The sequence below is a fragment of the Onychostruthus taczanowskii genome, unplaced genomic scaffold (genome assembly GCF_017590055.1).
Source record: "Onychostruthus taczanowskii isolate IOZ18803 unplaced genomic scaffold, ASM1759005v1 scaffold2, whole genome shotgun sequence".
NCBI lineage: Eukaryota > Metazoa > Chordata > Aves > Passeriformes > Passeridae > Onychostruthus > Onychostruthus taczanowskii.
This window is the reverse complement of record NW_024499239.1, coordinates 7,026,765-7,054,536: the sequence shown is the minus strand read 5'-3', so window position 1 is coordinate 7,054,536 and position 27,772 is coordinate 7,026,765. Positions and strand designations below refer to the sequence as shown.

The window sequence follows — 27,772 nt, the reverse complement described above, 5'->3', positions numbered from 1 at the left end:
GAATTCACAGTGACTTCTAGGAGTGCTTCACTACAATTCACTCTGTGAGAACTTGTTTTTAACCCTTTGTGAACATCTTTCACCAAAAAAAAAAAAAAAAACAAAAAAAGAAAAAAAAAGTGAAAGGTGGGTAACAGAAGAAGTCGTAAAACTGAGACCAAATCCCTCTCACAAGGCAAACACTATCATCTTGTATTAAAAAGCTGAGAGAGTGAATGGCAGAGGAGGGGTGGAAAGGAAATGTTATCCTCTTCCTTGGCCATAGCATGGCTGTTACCATAGAATATGGCATCAGATAGGCATCCCCTCTTCATGACCTGATACAATCTAACATCTGTTTGACATCTGGCTGTGATTTCATCAGCATCAGAGCCAGTGAATAGCCTGGAAGTGTTTTGGGTTTTTTTCCCTGCCTGCCTATGTTCTGTCTTCACTGCTGTAAACAAAGCCATCTTTAAGGGTGTATCTTGGGTTTGGCAAATCTGAGGGAGTTCACATCATCTGATCATCATCTGCTCTCTCTCCCAAAGACATGGAAGTTGACTGAGCCCCCATTTGTTTAAATGTTTAATTCATGCCTTCAGGGATAATGACCTGATGTAGCAAGGGGTAATATCAGGACCTACTTCACTAGTGAAGTCATAGGGTCAGCCTTGTGCTCATGCTCTGTGTGTCCCTCCCACCCTCCTGTGGTTTGCTTTTGCCTGTTGGGTTGCTCTTGCTCATGTTCTCTCCTCTGCTCAGCCTCCATTCACATTATTGAAAAATTATAAGATTTTATACTATCAATAGCAGCATCAAAGTTGTGCACTATCTCCTTGCTCTAGGCACTTGCAGGTTTTTACCCTAGTGAGCCTGGCTGGGAGCAGCAGGATCTAAGCACCTTGGCACTTCCAGCTAAGTTATCTTTGGAATCAGGTACTGAGACACCCAAAGGGAGTTGAGGTTGTTTAGCTTGGAGAAGAGGAGGCTCAGGGTGGACCTCATTGCTCTCTACAAGTTCACAAAAAGAGGTTGTAGTGAGGTGGGGGCTGGTCTCTTCTGCTGTGCCTACGGTGAGAGGGCTAAAGGGCATGACTTTAAGGTGAGAGAAGGGAGATTCAGATTGGGTATTAGAAAAAAATTCACTGTAAGATGATCAGGCATTGGAACAGGTTGCCCATGGATGTGGTGGAGTCACATTGTGGTGGAGTCATATCCCTGAAGGTGTTCAGGAGGCATCTGGATCTGGCATTGGGGGATGTCGTTTAGTGGTTCAGGGTTTACAGGGCAGTGCTGGGTGGATGGTCGGACTGGATGATCTTGAAGGTCTCTTCCAACCTTGATGACTTTATGATTCTATTACTTTTATCTTCAGGCAGACTTAGATATTACCTGAAGGTCACTTAGAGCCACATTTGGTTTCTGGTGTGTTTTGTGCAGTTGAACTACAGCACCAACTGGTCCATTTCTTCACAACATTTTAAAGGTATTTTTGCCTTTCTGACAAGAAAGCCAGACTGTTGTGGAAGGAGACCCATCTTTTCCTTCTTGACTGCCTAAAAAGGAGCAGAAGAAGGCTGGGGTTTCTTAGCAAAGGCAGCCTTCACCAGCTTGTCCGGGGTGCGCTGGAAAGTTCTACCTGTGGAGCCGGGCAGTGCCGTGCCCGCCCGGTGATCCCTGCTCCTCCTGACTCAATCTGATCATCGCGGTGTTTTTTCTCCGGTCCTGCCTCTTGCCTTCGCGGCTCACACGGCCCGCGCCCGGCGGTGCCGGTCCCCCCGCTCGGAGCCCGGCCGGCTGCCGGCAGCGGCGTGCGGAGGGCGGAGGCCGCGGCCTGCGGCTCCCCGGGCCCGCTGCCGCCCCGCGGGCCGCGGCCCGGGGCAGGCGAGGATCGCTCCGGCTGGCGGGCTGGTAAGTCCTGCTTCCCCTCCCTGCTCCCAGGGATCATCTCTTTCTGGTTGGCTTTTTTTTTTTTTTTTTTTTTTTTTTTTTTTTTTTTTTTTTTTTTCCCCCTCTAGCGTTTAATTTTCGTGGGTGAGGCTGTTGTGCTCCAGAATCCTTTGGGGATGTGAGCAGCCCTGTCTCCACTTGCTGTTCTGGGAGGTGCCTTCAATTCTGATGTGCTGTCAGCCTTCCTCGTCTGGAGATTAACCATCCTGAGCTTCTAAGTGAATGTGTTGTAACTATGATCCATTTCCTTCCAAATTTACTGATTTGGGGTTTGCCACAGAAAACAATCTTTTATGTAGTTTTGTTATATATATACAGCAAAGCATATTGGATAAACAGTAAAACACACATAGACACGTGCACACATATATATTGTCAAACATATGTATATAGTTAAACATACACAGAAGAGCATCTTGGAGAAACAATAACACATATACACATGTATATGTGTATGTGTATATATATGTGTATCTCTGTATATATATATATATATATGCACACACATATATGTGTATGTTAAAATATATGTAGATATATTTTTTCTCTCATATATATATATATATGATAAAAGTTCCCAGCGCTTCTTATAGAAGTTTTTTTTTTTCCTGTTGGACTTGAATCGAATATTTCAGTATTTCTATGAACCTGTGAATCAGGCAAGAACCACTGCTTTTACATAGATAAATTATCACCACTACTTACTTACATAAAATGGAAAAATAAGGGAATTAGGAAGAAATGTTGAAACCAAACAAAAGGCTGTTGAGAGTCTGTTGGAAACTCCTCAGAAAAGCAGTTTGGAAATTTTCTTTTTGCCTTTTTTTTTTTTTTTTTTAATTTTAGAGATCTTCTCATTTATTCTGGAGCAGGGAAAATATCAGCATTCCAGAAATGAAAAAGGCCACCTGTTTGTCTGCAGCTGTCCTGTAAAACAGAGCAGTGCTACTGGCAGCTAATAATATCTCCAGCTTGCAGAAGTGGCATGTATTTGGCATTTTATTCAGTATTCTGGACACATATACAGCTTGGCTTGCTTTTATTTTCCCCAAGTTTATCTGAATATCTCATCCGGGCCATGCAGTAGCACATCTGAAAAAAGATGGCTCCACAGTGCTAAGCTGTAGAATCGATTTGCAGTGCGAATACAGTGAGACTGTTTTGTATGTATTGTGGAGGATGAAAGGAATGGAAGTGGGCCAAATTCAAGCTGTTTGCCATTGCATCTGATCAGCAGATCCTATGGAGAGAATTTGCCTGCTGTGAATATTTGATTCTCGCTAGCTTGAACTGTCTTGTGTGTTGGCAGTGCTACTGTGTGAATTTGCAGTGGCTTTCCAGGGTGTCTGTCCTATTCAACTGCCAATTTCTGGGGTTTTTTTACAGGGTTCAGGATTTTGTGCTCCACTTCATGCATGAGGAAAATTACTTAATGCTATACAGCGAATATTTTTTCATATTTATAACACTCAGGTTAAAACAAAACAAAAAAAAATTAGAAGTCTGTTGTCTTTTCCCCCTCTCTTATTCCCTCCCTCAACCTTCATAAAGGTGTAACTCCTCTGCCACCTACTCTCTCTGCATTATCTTCAGGTGATTGTCCTGGCAAGGTGATTTTGTAGTGGTGAGTCTGTCAGATTACACACCAGAAAGGATGAAAAGGTGATGGTGTTGAAATGCAGTTGCGAGAGAAGGAGCATTTCTCCCTTCCTTCCCATGCATCCTTCTGATGAAGTTCTCCTGGAGCTGGCTGCTCTGCCCCCTTATCTGTCCATGAACCTTCTTACTGGTTCATGGCTGGTTTGCCTGGGAGTTTGCAGTTTTGTGTTGGTTAATTTTTTGTTTCTGAAATTCAGTATATTGAAACATTTACATTAATAATTTTTGGTTTTTAGTACTTACAAGTAAATGACATTGCTTGTAGTGCTGATATAACAGTAACTGTCAGGACTCTGCTGAGGCAAGCAGGAAAGGCTTGGGATTTAACATATCACTGTATCCCTGTGTCTGTCACCATACTGAAGCATTTATCTTCTCTATACAGCCTATTTAGGCTTTCTGTCATTTTGTAGATTAAGCACAGATAAAATTGTATAGCTATCTGTGATATCTATAGATTACAGATTTATAACTTACAGATCTATATAAATATAGATATTTATGGCCATAAAATTTTATATATTAAAGTGATAGAGAAAATTTGCAAAATAAATTTAGGCTATAAACTATCAGCTTTTTCTTCCTCTGTGTCTATGAAGGACAAAAGCCTGAAGAAGATTTTTGATTATACGGTGGTGTGGGATGAAACCAAGAGGAGCCAGCAAGAGACAATTGCAGGTCCTCTGGGGCTGTAGGAAATAATGTGCTGACCAAGTGACCAATTCTCTGTCTACTCCAACACTGCAGCTGCAGAAAGTAGTGGCTGAGAGAAAAGCAGTATCATCTCCATTTAAGATATTGAGGAAATTGTGTAATAGTGCCTCATAGGGACTGCCAGAGGGACCAAATTCTGGTCGTGTGTCTTTTGAGACCACTGTAAAAGATACCACCCTGTTAGTTGAGGCACAGCAGCTGGCCACCCTGAGATCCTTGCCACTGCAGTGTGACCCATTTGCATGACCTATTTAATTCTGCCAAATTGTAAGGAACTGGGCAGGCACACTAAATGTGTCTTTTCAATCACCTATTTAAAGTAAGTATGGTTTTTATATCTTGCTACTTGTAAACCTGTTTTTTCTGCTTTCTTCAGTTTTTTCAGCAATGACAAAGACTGGCTTTTTGACTAAAAAAGTGCATAATTTCAGCTAACAGACATTGAACAATAAATCCTCTTGAAAGAGAAAAGAAACATTTTCTGAGAACTGAAGAAATCAGGACCTGGTCAATGCAAAGTGTAGTAATCCTGAGAGAAAGCTTTGCTGAGAGCTGTGTCTTAACTGTAAGACTCTTTCTGCCCTTAGTGGCTTAGGAGTGCTTTTCTCCAGTGAATCAATGGAACTAACAAATGTGAATTTCATCTGTACTATAGCAAACCAGGGAAAGTTTAGTGTTGCAGTAGTATGGGATACGTTTTTTGGCTTGGGGTTAGGCAGCCTAGGCAGGTGTCCTTGAGTAAATATATCACTTGGAAGCATTTTCTTTGTTGGATTTTTCTTCAGTCCTTTTAAACAAGTGCCATTTTTAGAACCATTTGGAAATAAAAATTATGAGATTTTTAGCAAAAGCAGAAGCTTCTTTCAGGGCTCACTGATTGCATCTTGTTGGCACATGTGGTTATTTGTGCCCATACAAGATACCAGCTTTCTGAGGAATTGTTCGGGTCATAGTGTTAGTTACTTGGCAAACATTATTCATATGATGACCATCAAATAAAAGCATGTAGCCAAGCAGGAGTAGGTGATGCTGGTTTTTTGAGAAGCAGGCATTTGTTCATCAGCAGAAGAGCCAAGTTCCCAAACTATTTGGCTGCCAGATAACTGGTATTTTTGTTACTGCTTATCATAACTCAGATGTGAACTTCTGGCATAAAGATAGGTGCAATTAGTTATCTTCAGCATTCCTCCTCTGATTGTTTTATAAGTCTACTAGGTTACTATGATCTCTATGTCCAGTATATTTCTTGTTAAATTTGCAACTACTGTTAGGAACTTTTTTTGATGCTTTTGCATTTTTATTTGAAATATTAGATTTATGCATTGCTCCACCAACCATTTGAGAATGACCAGGACTGTCCTCCATCAAAGACTAAACATAAGAGTTATTCATGATGCAGTTGGAAAAAGTATAATGCAAACAGTAAGCCAGATGGAAAATTTTACAGGCATCTTTTCATGTCATGAATGATGCTGTCTCTCTGGGTTATGGGCTCTCTGCTCTCTCAACTGCTGTTCCTTTCCCCCCTGGCTCCCCTCCAGAGCTGTTAAGTTTCAGCCAGGGAAGAAAGGGAGATTTGAACTCCTCTGAATTTCTAAGTCTCTGTTTTCTGTGGTGTGGCTGGCAAGCTTTGTGTGCAAGAGTGTTGGCATGCCGAGAGCCACGGCGATTTGCATGCTGCTCGCAGAGCAAACAGGGCTGCTCTCCCCGAGCCCCGGGAAAGGCTGGGAGCAGATATGTGTGAGCCCTGCTCACCAATCCTGCTCTGTCATGCAGTGGGTAAGAGCTGAACACCGCCAGGCTCCTCTGCTTCCCAGTTTTTATGAAAACAGGTCTCCACCATATGCCGTGGTTCTGCTGCGCGGTAACTCTTCATGTGGCAGCTTAGCTTTAGGTTTGAGATGAGACTCCTCAAAGAGTGTCAAGCTGTACGTTGTATCTTTACTTGTCCACACATCTGCCATTGATTGCAGTTGCTGGTCTAGAAACATATATATCTAAAAACTTGTTTTCTACTAGCTGCAAGAGTTATCCGTGTAGAACATATTCCCCGGTTCTGTAACAGGGGAGTGGTGTACATGCATATGTATAAAACCTGTATTAACTGTATATGCACATGCGCAGATTCAGTCTCCTTGGTGCAAAGGATGACACCAAAGCGTCATCGCTTGGACTTGGTTTGAAAGAGATTTATATCAGTTTTTACTTGCCTTTCTTAATTACTGACTTTTAATTTTTACACTTTGCAAAGAGTAAATCCTCAATAAGAAGTGTTACAAAACTGGTGTTGTTTCTTCTTAGAGACAGTGGCCATATGAAGTGTAGCTTCAAGTTTTTTATTTCAGGAGAAAGCACCTATCTCTTTTCTCAGTGGCTTATGACTGGTTACATTTAGAGAGGCAAGAGAACAGTTGTGTTAACTGGCTTGTTTGTATCTGACATGCAAAAGTGTTTTCTGAACAAATTGCGTGTTAAAATGGTGGCAGGCTGTTTCATATCTACTCTTCCTGCTCCCTTCAAAAATCCTGCCTTTTCTACTCTGTAACATGCTGAAGTTGTGTGGCAGCCTCCAGGTGGAGAAATTAGTGGGCCTTTTTCAGTTAAAAAAGTTGCCAACATCTGTAGGTATCTGGTTTTCAAACAAAATCTACACTGACTTCTTAAATTATGTGACTGGAAATGTCTTTGGTTCTTCATTTAGTTAATGGTATGACTGTTCATGAGCAGTTAGTGAATTAAGGAGAAGTTGGTTTGGTAAATTTTTTTTTTTGTTTCAATTAAGGAGAGCTTGAAGTGTTGAGATTTTATGCTTTTTGTCTCTTTTCAGGATAATATCATATTATTCTTAAGAGGCTGCAAAGAACTGGGACTTAAAGAATCTCAGCTTTTTGATCCTGGTGATCTGCAGGACACATCAAACAGAGCAACCATCAAGTAAGTACAACAGCAGTTTGTGACTAGCATGTTACAGCCTCAAGTGCATGTGATGCAATAGCAAATATTTAAGAATGAGCAAAAAGGCTATAGAACTGTAATTAGTGTAAGGCAAATAGGAAGCAGAAGTTTGGCAAACTTTCAGTGTTGGGATGAATAGATTGTTCTATTCAACAGGTTTTGTCCCAGAGACATCAACCACAGCTCTGCAAAATAGGACAACACTTGGAGAATGCTCTCAGGCCCGTGGTGTGGCCCTTGGGGATGGCTTGTGCAGGCCTAGGAGTTGAACTTGATGATCTTTGTGGATTCCAACTCAGTTTATTCTGTGATTTTGTGAAAATACTGTCTTAGTTAGGCAATGAGATTCTGAGGGACTTAGGGGTTTTCCTAGTCTAAATTGATGACATTCTTTTTTTGTCTTTACAACTAATAAAATATTGTAGTCTGGGAGAAAAGGCACAGTTCTGTTATTTCAGATTAAATTGTTCTGATGGTGAAATATAGGACAGTTAGAGGCCTCTCAGATTCTATGAGATGCAGGGATAAGCATGGTCTCTTCAGTTCCCTGCAACAGCTATGGCTTGAGACCCACAGTAACTGGACTGAGGAAGTCTGTGTGAACTGGAAATGCCACAATTTAGGTAGTTTTTCACCAAAACTACACACCCACTACCACACAAATTGTACAGGCCCCCACCTTTTAAAAGCAAAACCACCCCACACTTTCACAAAATTAACAAAATTTATAATTGGTGTTTCTTAATTTCTAAATTGGTATTTAGAAGTTTTCCTGAAAGTTTTGGGTCTATCATGTCATGTTACAGTTATAACAGAAGTTATTGCTCTACAGACAATCAAATGCTGCCGAGTTGATTGAATGGTCTAATTTCATTTGGCCAAAAAGATCACTAATGAAATCCTGATCAGACATATCTATTCTAGAGAAATTGAATTGGCCAGTGTCCTTGTTTTAAGGTATACCATTTTTTGATCTTTCTCAAGTTTCTGACTCTAACATGAGGTTCTTCTTGCCCTCTACATGGCAGTGAGTGGAGGCTATGTCATTAATTTCTTCTGAATCTGATAATACTTTGATAAAATGGGTTCTTCATGACGCCCCGTAAAATCATTATGATGATTGATTGATGAGAGTTGCAAAACAATCCATAATCTTCATATAAAACCCTAATCTCCATATGAAACCAGAGAGGAAGAGTCTTTCTGATAAAAACCTTCATCTTTTGGGTTTGAGGATGGATGGAGTACCTTGGTGGAGGCAGGTTGAGAGGCTTTGACTAGGGTGAAGGTCAAAGTAAAGCTGTCACCAAGTTAAACCTGGCATCATAAACCCCACAGAGCTGGCCTGGGCCTCCACTGCATATGAGGACTTCAGAGAAAGCAGCTGTGGAAATGAGCCAAATGTTTTCCTAGCACTGTCCAAGTTCACACTGAGTAACTGAGTTGAGGTGTACAAGCCAAGTCCATGACTGTTTTAGAGAAATATGTTGAAGGCTGTGTTCTGCTAGCTAGTTCCCAAAGCATGAAGGTGATTTTTTCCCTCTTTGAAGACTTTTGCATGATTTTTTTAAACATGGTGAAAATATTATTTGTGGTAAAGGATAAGTATGACATTATTGCACATGCTTAAGATGATGACATTTTACCCTTCTTTTTTTCCATACAGATGTTAATTGAGGCATGTATTAGATATGTTTTTTGGATCACACTGCTTATAAAAGTTATGAGCTAAGACTGTAAGGAATTTTTTTGTGACTAGTTAAGCAAGTGTCTTTTCCACTGTTATTTTTCTAAGAAAAAAACCCAGGACTGTTCTATTTTTCTTATCATGTGGGTATTAGTGGACAAAATTTTGGCTTAAAAAGATAATATCAAAAATACTTTGTTTACCATTGCCTATATTTAGGCTTTTGTTGTTATAACAGATTATTTATTTGGTTTTGCCAGATAAATTCTAATGATGGAGTGGACTTACTGTTAGAGTATAAGACAATTCCACTGTAAATATTCAGGACACAATCTTTACTAAATCTCAAATAGTCTTATTTAGGTTTTAGCACCTAAATATGATATGTATTTCCTTTTTTTAATGCTTTCTTTGCTGAATTTTGAAATGTTGCTTATGTTTGCACAAACTTTGCACCTTGTTGTTTTTAACACAAAACTGCCACTCTTCCACGAACATAAGAGAAAAAAATAAATTGAGAAGGATGATGCCAATGTTCAGTCTGAATGCTCAAGTATACGTCTGAAAAATAAATGTTTTCCATGCCGCATTCTGTTTTAAATGGCAGGGTCTTTGTTGCTTCGTCCATTCACTTTGTTCTTTGTAATGTTTGTTTCCACAGAAGCACCTGCAATATTTCCTTAATGTTTGCTGATGCCTCTTATGCTTGTTCAGTTGCTTCCAGAATCTGTATGGGTTGCAGAGCAGAATCTGACTGTTGGATAACTGCAGAATGTATTTTAGCAGTGAGGACTTTTGTCTTCCTTTTTTAAGAAATCAGCAACTCTGTTTAAAGGAAATATTTTGGCATTGTCCTACTTTACTGTGGAGCATTATAAACACATTTTCTTCTTTTACTTGCAGAATTCTAATTTAATGATTGAAATAATGGTGACAAAATACTCCATGTTATGAATAAATGAATGTGTGAACTACATCTTCTTAGCTTTCATGTATTTCCAGACAGCAGAAGCATTCAGCAGGCTTTTCTTAGGGAAAATGTGATCTGCTGCATACAGCCTCTTGGAAAGTATGTCTACTTTCTGATTTTTTTCCCTTTTTTTCCCCTTTTTTTGTTTTTTTCTTATCTTTGTATGTGTTTGTGTGTGCAACCAGGAACATTGACTATAGTAGGAAGCTGAAAAATGTAAGTACATCATTTGGATTTGTTATTTTTGTCTGGTTAATTCTGTTATTGGCCTGATCAAGAATTATGTCAGTAAAAACTGAGTACATGAGTATTGCTGAAAAGTCCTTCTTAATACAAACATAACTGAGTTCTTTTGGAAATTTAGGTAGAGCTGCTATGGCAAAGCAGCCTTACAAAAGAAATAAAATGGAGAACATTTGTCTCTTTTTAGATACTCTTAGATGAGTACTGTCCAGTGTGGTGTTTGCTGGGAAGGGTCAGATTCGACCATGAAGCCACACTTTTGTAGCCCTTCCCAAATATATAGGCAGAGAGTACAGTTGCACAAACCATTTAAAATGAAGCAAAATGGCCATTAAATTGGGATGCAAGGCCTTACCATGAGGTTAGCTAGCTTTCTCATTGTTCTTCCAAATAAATTAGTGTTTCCCCAGAAAGTCTTTCTATTTAACTTCAATTTCCTCTTAATTTAAACTAAAGGCACCCTGTGCTCGTTAACTAGAAAAGAAAATGTCTAACCTTTGCTGGTCTCATTTTAAAACCTAGCAAGCTGCCTGTCCTTAGTTAGCTGTAGACTGGTATAATTTTTGTTTGGCTCACATCCCTATATCGTGATAGGAAATGCCAAGATCTTTTTTAATAACTTTGAAAACCAGTAATCATAACTTCCATAACTGGAGGTAAAAAAAAAAAGCCCAAACAGCACCAAAACCACCTCCCCCACCCCCCGCAAATTGTTTCATCCTGTCTTTCCCATAAGCAGTAGAGTAGTATCTTCTGCACCCAGCATACAGATTTTTCGGGGAAGAATCCAGCTTTGGTATTTTAACACTCTTTGTGGGCACTGGTTAAACAACTTTGTACAGATATGTTGCTTTAAAGGTGAAGTTTCAAAAGTATCCTCCAGAATGTGCTTGTAGGCAATATATGCTTTCCAGGTGCATGATCCTGCAGCCTCAGCTGGCAGCCAGCCGGAATTGCTTGCAAATGTGAAATTTTCTGCCTTTTTTTTTTTCCAAATAAAGAAAGGAAGAGGAGAGAATGTGATTAAATGCTAGCAGAAATAAATAAAAATACCAAAAAATACCGTAACCTTCATCAATGGACTTGATGGCAGTTTCCTGGTTACTAGAAATACTGTTATTTGCAAATATTTTCATTTAATTTGAGAACATATACTGTAAGACTTTTTTGCATTAAATTTGTCAAGTGGTGTTGGTTGAAGGAAAACAGTTCAGATAAAGGTTGTTTCAAGACAAAAAATCAGGACTAGCAACACCACCTCCTTTCATTCAGCACAGTAGTATTGATTTGGATGAAATTTTTTTAAAAAGGGAAATGTTTTTGAAGTTTATTAAAAATGTGACTCAGTTATTTCCTTACATGTATACTACTTGTAAACTGATGAAAAATATAAACTATATTTATATATCAAATACATATTTTACGTTATGTACCACAGTTGCTTTTAAACAGAAGGTTTGTATGATGCTGCATCCTTTTCTGACAGGGCCTCAGCTGCAGTGCTGCATAATTTTGGACATTGCACTTAAATGAAAAATGGGGATGCTAGTGCAAGTTGATAAGAAAACTCTATCATGTTGCTGAGGAGGAATGTGGAAGCATGTTTTAGGGAAGAAGAGTCCAAGAGATGTCTGTTCCCAGTGAAATCGCCCTTTGGGGTTTCTGTTAGTCTTGTTTCCTTTAGTTCACTATATAGCATGAAGTATATGGTCCTGTCCCATCAAAGCATGAAATACTATACTTCAGTTCATGAATCTTTTTTTGAAACAGTTAGTGGCAACTATTATTTATTATTGGTTGCATCTCTTTTCCTCATCAAAATATTTCCTGTTCATTCTGCAGTCAAATACTTTGCAATGCCATGGAATATACCAAAATAATGAGCATTAAATGAGAAAAAGCCCTCAGTTCTAGGGTGATGGTTTGTAATTTTTAACCAGTGCAAAACACTGAATTGAATTTCCTTTGATGAGCAGTTTCCAGTCCAAATAGCAGCTGCACAGGTATTATTAAAGACATAACTCTAAGTGGAGACATATGTGGGTGCAGAAAAGGCCTTTCCTTGCATGATACACATGTCAGCATTTTTGGATGTATTGGATTTGACCATCCTAAGCATCTTAATTTCTCGTTTTCTAAAACAAGTGCAACACCATCAGTGTCAGGTCAGGTATCTTTGCTACTTGCAAGAGCAATTCTTGGTCTTTTCCCTCACTAGTTTTGAAGGGACTTTTGAGTTATGGAGAGGTATCAAGTCAGAACTTGAAATAAATCACTAACTTTTCTGCTGTAGTCTGATAGAAACAACAAGATGCTTATGGCTTTTGATTAATCTTGGGCTAAGAAATTCTTAAACTAGCAGAAGCCTGGAAAAAAATGGTCCTGTGTCATTTGGTTACTGATGATTAAAAATGGGACTCCCTTTTCTGACCTTGAAATAGACACATATTTGAGCTGCTTTTAGGCAGGCAGGCAGACATTCTAGGTACTTTGTTTATTACCTTGGTCTGAATGGTTTTCATTAATGACTACTAATATTAGCAGCCTTTAGGGAGTTTTTTGTATTGAATTTACAAACAAATGTATTTATGTGTGCCTTCTAGAAGTTTCACATCTCTTTGTCCAGTTTTTCTACTCAGATCCATCTTTTCTGTTTATTTTTCCAGGCAGTTATAACACTTTCATTATTTTTATTTATAATACCAGAGAGATAATATGTTGTTACATATTTTTTAGAACTGTTTAAAATTTCATAGTTTCCTGATGTATTTATGTTTAACATTTGACAGACACTTCCCTTTCAGTTCTGATTTATAAAAAAAAAATATTGTGCTGCTGTGCAGTTTAGAATAAATGAGGGATGTTGCAGGGAAGTAAATTTAGCTACAGGACTGTGTACATGGCTGAAATTAATTCTTATTAACTTCTGCAGGTATTAGTCACCATTTATTGGCTAGGGAAAGCAGCAAACAGCTGCACATCGTATAGTGGATCAACCCTGAACCTGAAGGAGTTTGAAGGCTTCCTGGCACAAATGAGAAAGGTATCTTTTCGTTATGTTTTCAGAATGGAAATTTACTTCAAATTATTACTCTGATAAATAAACTGTTTCTTTCTAAATATGAGAGAAGGGGGGCTGGAATGCAAATTCCTTAGTAAGCCTCTACTTACATCAAAAAATGTTTCTGATTCTACCAAACTGAAAACCACTTTGGCAGCCAGCTTTGTGGTGGCATCAGTGATGCAGCTAGTGATGTCAAATAGGACTTCAGAATTGTCATGTGACTCTTTCATCTTAATTTCCATGTGTTTTGGTTTGAATTATTTTCATTTATGACACCAAGTTTCAGCTTGAAGAGCTGAGATTCAAAAGTAATGTGGTAGGACTCACAAGAACATAGTTTTTTTCTTCTTTAAAACATTCAGTCTCATGGGCAGCTTTTTGGTTTTGTGTTGCAACATAAAACATCAAACCAAAGGATTTAAAAAAAGCTGAAGTGGAGGAGAAGGAGATTATGTTTCACCAAAGGCATAGTTAGGATAAATCTGTTTTTGCCAAGCTCTAAATTCTGGTTGAAATCATATTTGGTGGTTTATGATGAACTGATTTCTGTTGGAAAAGTTGTGATTGCTGTAGGACGGTTTGAGGATTTTTGGTTGAGCATTCTAGCATGCCCTGAACCTCGACATCAGACACTTAACTTCATGATTAATGCTAATGGTTAGTATTGACAACCAAACCTGCCTTTCTTTGGGATGGAAGGGGCAAGGAGCGGGTGTGGAAGAAGATTGGCAACACCATGTGCTGGCACCATGTGTGTAGGACATACTGCTCAAGAAAGGCTGTGCAGACACATTCTGTAGTCCACAAAAAGCCTTGTGCCTGCTATTCCCTCCCCACCTCATCTAATAGCCATGTCATCACAAGCAGTAGGGTTTGGGGACCGTGGGAGACTCTGTGGACATGAATTGTCCTTCAGCTCTGTGCTGCTGCAGCTGTGCTGGCTGCAGGTCTTCATTCTGGGATCTCACAGGGCCAGCACCCCTGGAGAGGAAGAAATGCTTGTCTGACTGATAGCAACTCCTACACCCTGGTGTGACCAGAGAACCTTAACTAGATGGGTAAAATTCCTGTTTGTGAGCCCACTTCTTCTGAACAAGCAGGTGAAAATGGAAAGGAAAAGAGAACATCCTGCTTCTCTGGAGAAGTTTATTTTAGTCTTCATTTTAATGACCTGTGCTTATCACTTGGGACTTTGGGACTCATGAGTGATATGACTGAGCCTGAGCAATAAAAAGATTAAGTTAGTAGTTGTAGTTAAGTTAGTAGTTTACAAGTAGAAGATGCGGGGGAGGAACAGTTTGCACTCCAAAAGGTCTGAAAGGTGAAACAAACCCAAAAAAAGGATAGCTAGCACAGAAAAATTGCTGAAGCGCAGGTAGCCACAATGTTAGTGCTGCATGGTATCATGATTTCTTTTTTAATGTTTAGTCTCACACGAGAAGGCTCCGCTTTTTCCAAGTGATATTTACCTATGAAACTAATCACCAGAGCATTTTGGAGGTCCTATCTTGAACCCTTTTGTGGGATGAAATAGGCTAGAGGCAAAAGGAAGTGTTCTCCAAAGAGCTGGTGGTCGTGAAGTGCCTGGCTGGGCACTGCAGAGTGCTGCAAATTAAGCAACAGGCTGGTACTTGATTTGTTGCAAATGCTGGAGCTGGGAGCAGAGTAGAGGTCTCATAAGAGCTGAAAGCTATATATGCCTTTAATGCATGAACAGAGCACTTTGCAGTCCTGAATAGTCTTATTTAGGGTGATGCTGCTGTGACAGATGCTGGTAACTTCTTTTATCCCGTCCCTACTCTTGTATCCCTGCAGGACTTCCCACTGGCAATTGTGGGTTTGTATGTTACCGGATTTGAAGAGGATTTGGTTGTAAAATATAACATGTTAATCATGCTGTGCAACACTCTGATGTTCTTTATAGCTAAGTTCAAGTGATGAAAAGACACTTTATCAAATTCTCTACTGGCGTTTTTTCCACAGATTTTAATAACTAAATCGACCATAAATTCAGTGTGGTTTAGTTTTTCTGTTGTAAATCGTCTCTGCCCTCATTTTTTAATAAGCAAATCAAAAGACAGCTCTGATGTAAGTTGTCTTGGACTCATCTTTTTCTACTTCTCATGCTGAAGGGGATATTAATTTCTAATTTTATTCATGCTACTCTGTTTTTAATTTTGTTAACTGTTTGAGTACTCATTCTTCTTTGCTTTAAAACTAGAAATTCCCAATGACAAAATGTCAATGGCTTTTTGATTATATTCAGTGGGTGTAACTTCCTGGACAAATGCATCTTGTATTTGGCAATCATACTTTAACTGCTGCTTTGTGACATACTGTGTTTTTAATTAGATAATATGAAAGACTAATACACTGTTGTGTGTCATGCCGTGGTGTTATCAGTCCCACAGATAAACGCATTCCCACTGATAGCATTTGGGAGATGACGTTTGCTCGAGGCAGCACAAGTACCGGTCTGTGTGATGGCATTGTGTTGCCAGAGTGTCTTTGCCAAGGGGAAAGCTGTAAAGAACATGTTTACAGAAGTCTAGGATCCTGTCCTGGTGCCTGCCTCCTAATTCCTAGTGAGCAGCAAAATTAACATAAACAGGCCATTGAAAGTAGGTTCTGCAGAACTCATTAGTTCACAATTGGACTGTTTTCAAACTCTGGGAGATAGTGAATGCGGGATGGGGCTTTTTGCCCAGTTGAAGTCCCTGTAGCTGCTGAGCAGTTCTGTGTCATTCAAATACAGTAATTTAGGAAAATGGAAGTATGCCTAAAGATTGAGAATAGCTGATTGGTATGAAGGGATGAGCGGATTTAAGGAATTTGGATTTTTTAAAAGATTTTTGGATCATGTCACAAACGGGATTTTGATAGGATTTGTAGATTTATTCTTGGCTGTGTGTAATTCGTGCAGATTTCAGGAAGACAGATTTTTTGTTGTCTATTGTTTCTACCAGCATTTTAGTTCACTAAGCAGAACTGGAAAAGGAAAATACATAGGATTCTTTACAGCTTTTTTTAGATGCATTTTATCTGTTTTTAGAATATATTTTCACTTCTATTTACTGGGAGGTTACTTAATGGCATTACCACAGTTTAGCTTGGCCTTAGGCGACCTTTGCCGCTGGCCTTAATGTGGTATTTTGGCAGATTAGTAGTGAGTAGCACTAATTAGGCCTTCTTCCTGAAAAGTTTGCAGGGCGTTTGGTCTGATGTCCCAGTCCCGCTTCAAGCCTCCCTCTTGTTCGGCAGGGGAGTGTTGGTGAATTACTGCAGGGCTCTCCACTCTCCATCACTTGTTTGCTTTTTTGTGGAGGTGGCCCACCATAGCATCCTGTGATATTCCTGATTGATCTTCTCATTGGCAATACTAGTGACGGGTAAAACCTCAGCAATCAGGGACACTGGGAGCTCTGCTCAATATAGCCATTGTGCTTCAGCTTGTGGTAAGCAGGGGGTGCTTCTTAATTAGGAATTAATATTCAAACGCTTCTGGGGAAAAAAAAAAAAACCACATTCCAGACTCTTTGGGTCACAAAATGTCAGTCTGATAATGGCACCCACATCTCTGACTTTACTTACTGTCGGGGAAGAAAAAAACAGATTTATCTCTGAACAAACTTAGTTATTTTTGTTTTCTCTCAGTCTGCGATTGTAATTAATATTAAGACACTCTCTAAAACAAGGAATTTATTATAATGCAAGGGTGAGGATGGCTTCTATTGACCTTTCCCTCTGCTGGAGTTTCAGTGTTTTAGTATGTGCTGCTTGCACTGGAAAGAATTTATAATCACAGGGCTGTCAAAGACAACCATTGTTCTCCCTGCTCTGAACATGTGGGTCAGCTACAAGTGCTTTCATATCCCCCAGAGCCAGGAGCTGGCAAAGAGTAAAGAGCACAACTGAATTCTTCTGAGGCATCGGGAAAAGCATTTTGCATATTTTTCGTTGCTGATTTCTTGAGAAAGACATCCCTCTTTCATAACAGGAATTTCTCTTCAAGGTAGACGGAGGCTGGGGCACACTGCTTTATTATTTTGCCGAGCTGAAGCAGCAACAAATGCTGTCTGCTGGGGTCCTGGCCAGATACAATAGATGGGCAAGGAGAGGCGGGGGGATCTTTTGGAAAGCAACAAACTTAAACCTGATGCAGGCACGATGTTAAAATTGTAGTGCCTTTGGCTATGCTATGGACTGTGGACGAGAAGTCAAGTTTCAGGTTGCTTTCGCTTTTGATCAGTTTATTAACTGGTCTATTGGAACTTTGTCTCAGTTCATTGTACTAATCTAATGAGAGTAGTTTCTTCTTAAACAGCATAAAACTGGTTTATTGCAAGCTTGCACTTTGTTTTGAAGGGAAGAAGGGGCAAGAACCAAGAAAACCCTCTTTTGTGGAGGAGATTTTTAATATTTGGGAAGATGCTTTTAGTGTGTAATGCATCTCACGAGTATGTCAGTACCTTCTTTATGGAGAGGTTCCTGCTGTATTCCATGTAGGAAACAGAGGATGTTGAGAGCCCCAAGCGCAGCATTCGTGACAGCGGCTATATAGACTGCTGGGACTCTGAACGCAGTGATTCCCTCTCCCCGCCTCGCCACGGCAGAGATGATTCCTTTGACAGTCTGGACTCCTTTGGCTCCCGCTCGCAGCAGACACCGTCTCCAGATGTAGTGCTCAGAGGGAGTAGTGATGGTAAGTACCACTCACAGTGGGGCACGTGCATAACATTGTGACATAGAAGTAGCATTTCTGGAATAAATGTGCTATTCAGAAGCTGCACACAGCCTCTGAATCGGGCAAATCCGGTGGGAGAACTTCTCTGTGAATGCTGATCTGTGTTCCCTGAGGTGTAGATGACTTTGCTAACAGCTTACCTGAAGTTTCTCTCAAGATAGTGTAGCACTGGGAAACAAGTTACGTCATTGAAGTGTAATTTTATGATGGGAAGAGTGTTTTTCTGGGTTTTGGTGTAAGAGGATGTTATGCAGACTCTTTTAACTTACAAACTAGGCTGAAGCAAGACATAAAATTACAGGAACAGGGTATAGTGAATTGTAGTGAATAAAATGTTTGCTTAAGTAAATGCAGGGTAGATAAATGACATAGAAATATCTTGAGAATGTCTGATACTTGGCAGAGGTTTGAATGCTAGCGCTTTATCAAATGTCATATATCTTTTTATGGCATTTAGAAAACTGGGTAAATTAATGCATCCCAGCATCAGAGCTTTGTACACGTTTGTGAGAGGACAGGCAGCTCTAGGCATACAGAAGGGCTGCTGCTTCTCTGCCTTTAATTTCTGATTCCAGCAGGTTTTCAGAGGCTTGTAAACAGAGCACGCTGGATGAAGAAGGATTTGCTAGGAACAGGTGTGGAGCATGCTCTTAGGTGACCTGTCATGAGTAGGATTCTGGTTTAGGACAAAAGGATGCGTGATTGAGGCTCTTTCTGTGCGGTTACATTCCTGATAAACAGATGAATAAGTCAAACTTTATTAGATGAAGTTATGTTGCACACATGAATCACTTTTCCTTAGTAATGTTGTTTATTTAATTTAAAAAGGAAAGGCAGGAAGATTTTTTTGGTAGGAACCAGATGTTCATACTGCTTTTGGCAGTTTGAAAGAAACTGGTGCTAATCATAACCGGACACATGAAAGATTTCCTGAGGTGATGGGGAACTCCTTAGAACTGGAAAGCTGGCAGAGAGAGCTGGTGTCACAGTAGAATTATGAAAGAGCCCTGGGAAAATCAGAGCTAAGATCAGCTCTGCTGCTCTGAGTAGTCTGTGGTGTTTAGGCTGTTACTGGTTGACCATCCAGAAGTAGCTACTGGGGCTGATTCCCTGAAACAGCCTCATGACCTTTCAGACACTGAGCAGAGTATAGGCTCCACATTATAAAATGCTTTTCTGCTTTCTCAAATGAGACAAGCATGGTGTTGGCAAATAGGAACACCTCACATGTCCTAATCGAAAATTAGACCCTGGGTGCTCAAGGGATGTCCAGTGTCCCTGCTTACTTGGATCTGCTAGACAGCCAGTTACATGTGTCCTGTAGATGCTTCCTGTCAACTTCTGCCATATTATCAGATGTTAGAAAGGTTTTGTGATTGTTTGCCACAGATTGTTTACTAAGACATACTATCTTGTCACATTCCTGAGTGCGTAACAAACACAAAATAAGATGAAAGCACACAAAGCTTGTTCTGAAAAATCAGTCTTTAACCAGGGTGCGTGCAGATGCTGTGCGCACATGTACGACTTGTCCAGCCAACACTTTCTAATTTATCCTATTTTCCCTGCTTACTACTGCCATAATTTCACAGCTGTCTCCTCCAACAGTTGCAGGTGAGGTGTAACTTGGCTGACCTCTTTTATGTTGAACCTCTTCCTGTGGTCCCAGCAGGCCAGTTTTACTCAGCTGTTAGTAGTTTTTGACAGAAACAGTATATTGGACACAATGATCTTAGAGGTCTTTTCCAACCTAAACAATTCTGTGATTCCATATGCAAAGTTGGATGGAGGAAAACATTTTGCTTTCATTACTTCTCTCTCCATTCAAATAGGAGCTTTATAAAGCACATAATATTATTGTGAAGTAAAACTATGATTCCTTCTGCTCCTAGAAGAAATAAAAGCCTGAATGGACATTATTTAAATGATGCTAAGGTGATTAGTTTACGTGGAAGCAGTACATAATACTACCTTCAGAAATGCCATCTGTGATTACTTTCACTGTTGAGGAACCGCTCTGGTGTCCCATGGAGAGCCTGTCCCTTAGCAAAAAACAAACAAAACCAGTGGTAGAGTAAAACAGTTATTTAAAACACAGTAGAATTGCAGACTGAACTGTCTTTAGAGTTGCCAATTAATAAAATGCTCTGCTTGGCCAGCAGTTGTGCATGGATCCTTTTAAGAAGGATCTTTGCATGTCTGTAGTGTATAATTGCTTGTTACTAGTTGTGGAAACTGCTGCTGCTTCTACTTGAAAATGCAGAACAACAAACTTTAGGTTATAAATGTAGAGCACAGCTGCATCTTCCATTCGGTACTTTGGCTTCAAGTACTTCTTTTGCAAATTTGAGCTGAAAATAATTTCATGAGTAAGATATGAATAATTAAAGAAGCTTCTTTTCTTTGAAGTACTCAACTTGGGGATGCTGGTAGGCACATCAGTAACAAGAGGAATGTGTTCTAATTCCTCTGCTGCTCTGGTTATCTATTTCAGCCTATCTGTCTGCCAGTTCAAGGCTGGTTTTGATGTGTTACAAGAATAGACACCAGAGCAAAGTCAAAAGCAATCAGAATAGCAAATAAAAGTGAGGGATTTTTTTCTTATATTTTACTTACTCTGTGCCCTGCTTTCTGTAGTGACATTACAGCCCTTTAAACCTCAGCTGTCCTCAGACACCCATGATTCTGTGATGGTATCTCCACTTTTTGTTTAGACATAGATTCAGAGTATCAATTGTGGTGCTAGTTGTCAAAGTTCTTAATAAAAATTGTTCAAGCAAAAGATTGTTGACAAAAAAATGCATTGTGATTTCTGTTTAACATTCATTTCCATTGTGTCAGGTCTTTTTCTACTGTTCCTTTTCACTCTTCTTCGTCTCTCTCCAAGAAAATCACTAAAAACTCAATCTACTGTAAAAGCTCTTTGCAAATAACATTCCTAGCATATTTAGACCTCTTTTTTCTTCCCCCACTTTGAATTATACACAAACTACTTGTGATTTTTATGACTTCATTGTTTGCAGTTGTTCAGTATGTAGCACAGCAAATTAGCTATTAATTCACTAGTGTTTTGAATTAACAAGAGGACACAACCTGAGTGGCTTCCCTTCACCCTAAAAAGGGGAACAGCTAATTGCAGATGCAAGTGCTGCAAAGGGGCCAAGGACCGGAGACATCCAGCTCTCCAGAGCTTGGAGAACATGCAAGTGCTGATGGGACAAATGGCTGAATGCACTCTGTTTCACTCTTCATATCAGGGCCCGTGGTAAGGTTACACTGCTGGGAGAAAACTACTTGCGTAACTTCTTTGTGAATTATTTTTAAAGGCTCGTGATAGTGCAGGGAATCTAGGCTTTCAAAATGGGAAGTTCCACACTGCAAATGCTCTTTAGGGTGTTTCTCCTACAATTTGGGAGTTTCAAGTCAGAAACTTGCCTAAGTTTCAGTGTTTTAAATGCATTGTAAATATCAGGAAGTTTAGTTCATTTGAACAAAATCAAATGATTGCCCAGCTCTGCTAGCCTTGTATCTTATTCTCCCAAACTCTCAATTTTTCTCTGCCACTTTATTTCTTCACTGTACTGATCTAACATCTAAATCCTGAGATCACTTCCTTCTGTCCTTGCATCTGTCCATCTGGTGATCAAGTCTCTGTCTATTCTGCAGTGTGCTAGACTGACTGACTAGGCAACCAGTGACACTGGAGAGAGACCATCGAGCCTTCTGGTTCACAGCAGCAGCTACTGTTCTCAGGTCTTGACCGAAGCTGATGCTGTCTGTGTTCAAATTGCTGTGTTAATGTGTGTGTAGGAACATTCACATATTCCTGCCATTCTGTAGCTATACAACATGGAACCTTTTTTTGATTGTGCTTGAGTGAGGCACCTATTAGTCTAGGTTCAAGACCGTGAATCAGATCAGACATGCCCTTATGTACAACTAGGAGTCATCTGGGCTTTAGGTAAACTTCTGTCCTATGTGATTGGCAAGTCTGGCTGAGTTTTAACCTAAGGTTTTTTGATGTAGTCTGTGGCTGAAATTGAATTTTTCAGGGAATGGTGGAAAAAAGTTTACTGGCTATATAGATATTGTGGCTACTAACTTCAGTGACTGATCTTAAAATACAAATACAGGTAAAAGTGGCTAAATGTAATTTTTTGGTGGTATCTTCTCTGATTTGTAGTTTAAAAATAATCTGAACAACTGGATGTAAGTGAAAATAAGAAGGAGCTTTTTTTTCCTTCTTCACTAGGGAGAGGAAGTGACTCGGAAACTGACCTGCCACACAGAAAGATGCCGGATGTGAAAAAAGATGATATGTTGGCGAGGCGGACCTCACATGGTGAACCTAAATCAGCTGTGCCTTTTAACCAGTACCTCCCAAACAAGAGCAATCAGACTTTCTATGTACCTGCTCCTCTGCGGAAGAAGAAAGCTGAGCGAGAGGAGTACCGAAAGAGCTGGAGCACAGCGACGTCACCGCTTGGAGACAGACCTTTCAGGTAAGACCAGCCCGCCCACCTCCTCCTTTCCTCACTGATGATACTCTAACACTTGCCCAGTTTTCATTCTTTTCACAAGGTGTATGATGCTATAATAAATCTCTTGCTGGTGTGGTACTGATAAGTAGTTTTTAGCAATTGGTGAAGCTAGTAGAAAAGCAACAAGTGGAAAATCATTGTTGTGATGTTGTGATTTACCATACAATGCAATGTATAGCTTCTGTTTGAAAATATTGTTAATGTAAGTAACGTGGATGTTTGACTCAACCCAAGGCTGGAAAAACTGTTCTAGACAATCTGTTTCAGTTCTCTACTGACAACTACTGACAAATGATAATTAAAAGTAATGTTTTATATATTTAATCAAAATAGATAATATTTTTGCTGTGGGTGTTTTTTTGTAAAGTAAATTTATTTGTATGTTGTATGTAATACACCAGTATGGTTTATATAGTTGTGACTCTGTGTGTGACTCTGCATGCTGGTTTTGTCAACTAATACTTCACTTTTGATTTGGACTAAGAAACAGCCTCCTTTAAAGAGCATAATTATCTTCCCCGATTACTCATCAGAATTCATCCTTTGGCATCTTGACTTCAGCAAAATACGCTTATAAGTATGTATGTTTTAAGCACAGCCTACATTAAACTACCTTGTATAATTCAATAGCAAACCCCACCCTGAAACCATAGAAGAAGAGCTGAATGAAACATCAGGATTGTGTGAGAAGGAGAAAGTGGGCTCCATGGCTCCTGAAGCAAGCTCCCTTAAAAATCAATTAGGTGTAAATCAAAGTGAAGAAAACTCCATAGATCAGTCTCCTTCATGTAGTGCAAAAGAAACATCAGCACCCAAGGAGAAAGATTTGGAAGAGATCAGAAAGTTAAGAAGACTTGAACAAGCTGGTATTAAGGTCATGTCAGCAGCCCAGCGCTATGGCAGGTTAGCCCAACGGTGTGGGAAATCGTGCACGCTTCACGGTTGTAGGATTGGTTGAAGTGTGGGCTTCCTTGATCCGCTGCGATTTCACATCTAACAAAAATCCAGCCTGCTAAGCACTCACAATTGCTAGTGAAGGTCTTGGTTTGAAAAAGCTTGTGATGTGGCAGCTGTGGATTGCAGAGTTGTATGATGCTAACTGCATTTGTGTTGAGAAATTTTGTTGTCTTACGGCATAATGTAAACAGGCTCCAGGAAAACTACTACACAGACTTCTTGTCACCTTCCACTTAATCCTTTCTTGTATTTAATAAAAATATATAGAAATCACATTAAATGCCTAGTTTAGGTAAAAGTTTCAGAAATTTACATTACTTGTTGCTGTGGGATGGTTTAGTTTACTGAACCACCCTTTTTAGGTAGTTGATATTTTTAGCTGTGTTAGTAAATGATACATTTATTTTTGATGGCAGGAACTATAAAAACACAGTGCTTGTTATCACATGTACCAGTTTAGGCATAGTTTAGCAGACATAATTTGCCTGACTATAGAATGGAATATATGTAGTTATTCAGTTATTACCTGTGTTATTTATTTTTGGATGTTGTTCAATTTGGATATTTCCTATTCTTTAACTTGAGAGCTGAATGATGGCTAGGTTCACAGTCCATGCCTTTCCATCATCTCAATCTCTTCTACTCATGGGGATGACCCGCAAAGCAGAGTTTTAGCTAACATGTCAGAAGATAAGGCATTTATAAACAATCAAAATGGTTTGGCGAAAGGGTAGGTGTCCAAATGTCCTTCTGTCCAAAACATTTTGTTGTGGATTGTGGGATGAAATCCTAACAGTAAGTAGTTTATCAGTTGCTGGTCTACAGTCTGGGCTTTGAAATGTAGTAGGAAGAAATGCAGCTCATATGTGGTACAGTTTATTTGTAGGTGCAGTGAAGCTACTGTGCAGCCACATACGGATGTGCCATATGCAGGTAAAATAGTCACAGAATATATGCTCTCACAGGTCCTCTTCTCAGGTCTACTTCACTGTTGTTGAGCTGTACTGAACCAGTGTTTATTTCTGGTTGTGTGGTGTTACTTTTGTCAAAGCCCAGTACCAGTGATGAGGAGCTGTCTGGCATAAATTAGTTCTTCAACCTCACTTAGTGTGCTAGTCGATTGGGAGTCCATAAACCAGAGGGGTATTAGCATAATTCTATTCCGAGTCCAAGGCTGTAATATTAATGGTGGTAATGTAGTAATATGTAATAAAATGTAGTCATTGCTTGTGTTTAGCAGTGCAGTGCATAGCAAATAGGTCTGTTTCCATTTGGAGGATGCTCACCATGTTGAGAGACCCTTTTCCAACTCTGTGCTTGATCTGCTGTTTTGATGTCCACAAAGGAAGGATGTGTGAACAAATGTGTGGTTCTTTCCTTGGATAATCTGTTGTCCTTACAGCCCTTATGGAGAAGGGAGGAGAAATAACAAGTAATTTTTCTTCCTTGCTCTCAGTGGAAATGACTTGTGGAATTTGGCAGCTGGAAGAAGGAGGAGATGACCGTTTTCTGTTCCAGCTAAAGGTCAAAGAGCAGAGCTTTGTAACCCAAGCATCACTGGAGCAAAGTAGGAGCCTGCTTCTGGGGATTGTAGGAAGAAACAGCAGAAAAGGCACAGGGGACAGAAGTCTGTAAGGAAAATTCTTTGTATGTGAAAGTGGAAGAATAGTGGGTGAGGAGAAGGGAAGAATTTAGTAGTGACACTTTAGGATACATTTAACCATATTTCTTAATGTCTTATTATACTTCTCTGAACATCTCCATTTTATCTCTCTTCTTGGCATCAAGTTCAATTTCCCATGCACTAACGGCATTCAGCAATTCTCAGTCCCTCTTGTTTATGTATTCTGATTTTTTTCTTTCACCCTTCTTGCTTCCTCATCTTTCTCTGATACCAGCCTCTCTTCTGTTTTTTCACCTGAGGTTGTCAGTTTTATTTTAGTTCCTGTGAGTTGTTTTCTCTCAGCTTAATGGCCTCTGGAGGACACCCACTGTGACTTTTGAGTTCTACAAGGCATCTAATTGTTCCTAAAGCTTAAACTCAGTAGGGGACTTTTCTGAGTCCTGAACAGGAAAGATTTGAACTTGTATGCAAATGTATTTTTTGCTTGAAGTGTAAGTGCTTATCTCCATTGCTGTAACATGTTCTAGGAAAGAGCTGCTTTAGTTATCTGAATTAGATGTGATACAAATGCATGCCAAAAAGTAATTCCCCTTCCCAAAAGAGTAAATTGTCTCTGTTGCATGTTGTTTTATTGATATGTGATCCTCCTTGCTTGCTTACTGCCTGCACATCTGTCTCTTAATTACTGTGTTGTATATGAAAGGTAGGGATCCCATTCATGGCGATGCCCTAAAAAGAAAATAATTAAGTGTTTTTAAAGCGATGATGGAGAGGGGAATTTAATAGAGAAATGTGAGCAAGCTTTTATGATATGTTCGTTAAAATAACATGGACTCTTACCTTGACAGAGCATAGGGATCCAATATCCCTCCATTGTTCTGAAATGCAATATAAGGATCCACAAGCCTGTATGAGACCTTGCTTCAGGGAGTGCAAATGTCTGCAAGTCCCTTTGGAAGCACCTGCTATACCAGCATCGACCCATTTACTGTTTCTGCAACAGTTGGGGCTGGGTGTGCAAGAGCAATTTGCAGCTAAATCTCCTATTTAGTATTTGCTATCTATACTACGGTAAACTGACCTTAAAAAAACCCTTTTGAGATCATGATAAACTGTGTCAGGGGACACCAAAATGTCACAGCTAATCTTTGATTCCATGAAAAAAATAGTAAATGAATGGAAAATATTCTCAACCTGGGAAGTGATTACTGAAGTCTAGTTACATACTAAAAGCCATGAGTTTCTTATTGCAATGACTCATAGTTGCACTTTTGAGTACTATAACTCAGTATATCTTTGTTGCCAAAATCACTGCTCTCAGAAATGCTACATTTGATGCTCTCAATCTTCACTGCTGTTGGTGGACATGAGACAGAAAAATCCATCAGTTTTTACTAAATAATCACTTGGTGAGCCAGCTGTTTCTGAAGCTGTTGTGAGCACAAATATTCATGAGGAAAAGGGACAGCAGTTCCCATTTGGAATGCTATTGGCCAGTGTTGTTCTGTTGCTTTAAGTGAAATTTTCATCCTTCAGAGAGATCTAAGGAAAAATTTGCCTTTAGCTAATTTGAGACCATACTCTCCACATCACTAACAGGGGATCCTGTATTTTGCAGCATGAGAAGGCAAAGGCAGACAGTTTCATATGTCCTTTGAGCCTGAGCCAGGCTGGTCTGCCAGGCATGGTTTATGGCTTCCCCATAATTTTCTCCAGCAACTTTGTGGAACAGTACTTTGAAAGGGCAGCTGAGAATGTAAAATAAGTGGTGTATGTAGTGGGCTTGCAGGGACTTAAAATGTTTTTTAAAAAAGCAGTCTTTAAATTTAAGATAGTAAAGAAAGTCAGAGCAACCTCTGAGCTATTTAGATTCGCTTTCTTAATGCCAGTCTTTTGATCCCCTCTGTTTTGCTTTGTGTAGCAAGGTGTGCTGCATGAATGAGCAAATGCCTACAAAAGTATTGCATGGAACAGTCCTTGCTGCCCAACTTCCAAAAATATCAATATGAACAATTTGATTTTTAAATGTGAGAGTTGCCTAGCTCCTGCCATATGTCTTTTCAGTTTGCCTAAGAGTATTGACCCTTACAAGTTAAAATAAACTTAATATTTATGGGTACCAGCTGTCAAGTGTCTTTACTGTCATAATCTTCAGTAACAGCAAGGCTGTGTTGATAGCAGTTGTGTTTCTGACGAAGGCAGGTGGCAATATTTTCTGGCATGCCAATATCACTGGTGTGCTATCATTGCAGCTACTGTATGTCAGATGGCACAGAGGCATAGAGGGATTGGCATAGAGGGCTTATTCTGTGGGAAAGGAAAGGTTAGTTAGGAAAAGAATCAATCATGATGCATGTGAGAAGAAAACAGTTAAGAATACTAGGGTAGACAGGCTCTGTGATTACTCAGATGGGTTTTTGGTTTTTTTTGGGTTTTTTTTTTTTTTTCTGGATTTTTTTTTTTTTAATAGAACTATTAAGAAAAGTGCCAAATATCTGGTATTTCAAAACTCAACAACATTTGCCAGGGATCAGATATTTGCATCACATTTCTTCCTTTGTTTGAAATGCTCAAGAAGTTTAATACTGCCAGTTATGGTACTACATTCACTGCATCTCATATGCTAAAATTTGTTCTTACTGGTTCTTCCAGCTATAGCTAAAAAAAGTAAAGGTCCAACAT

At 39.5% G+C, this 27,772-nt stretch overlaps 1 protein-coding gene across 4 annotated transcripts in view; it reads left to right on the top strand.

The window, feature by feature from the left end:
* Nucleotides 1-27,772, top strand: part of LIMCH1 (LIM and calponin homology domains 1) — a 174,224-nt gene that overhangs the window by 93,021 nt on the left and 53,431 nt on the right. For all 4 annotated transcript variants that reach the window (XM_041403125.1, XM_041403124.1, XM_041403123.1 and 1 more), the window contains exons 4-9: nucleotides 7,133-7,239; nucleotides 10,103-10,133; nucleotides 13,093-13,203; nucleotides 17,731-17,926; nucleotides 22,221-22,470; nucleotides 23,140-23,412. In XM_041403125.1, coding sequence (XP_041259059.1) covers nucleotides 7,133-7,239; nucleotides 10,103-10,133; nucleotides 13,093-13,203; nucleotides 17,731-17,926; nucleotides 22,221-22,470; nucleotides 23,140-23,412 — 968 coding nt within the window. The remainder of the gene's footprint in view (nucleotides 1-7,132; nucleotides 7,240-10,102; nucleotides 10,134-13,092; nucleotides 13,204-17,730; nucleotides 17,927-22,220; nucleotides 22,471-23,139; nucleotides 23,413-27,772) is intronic.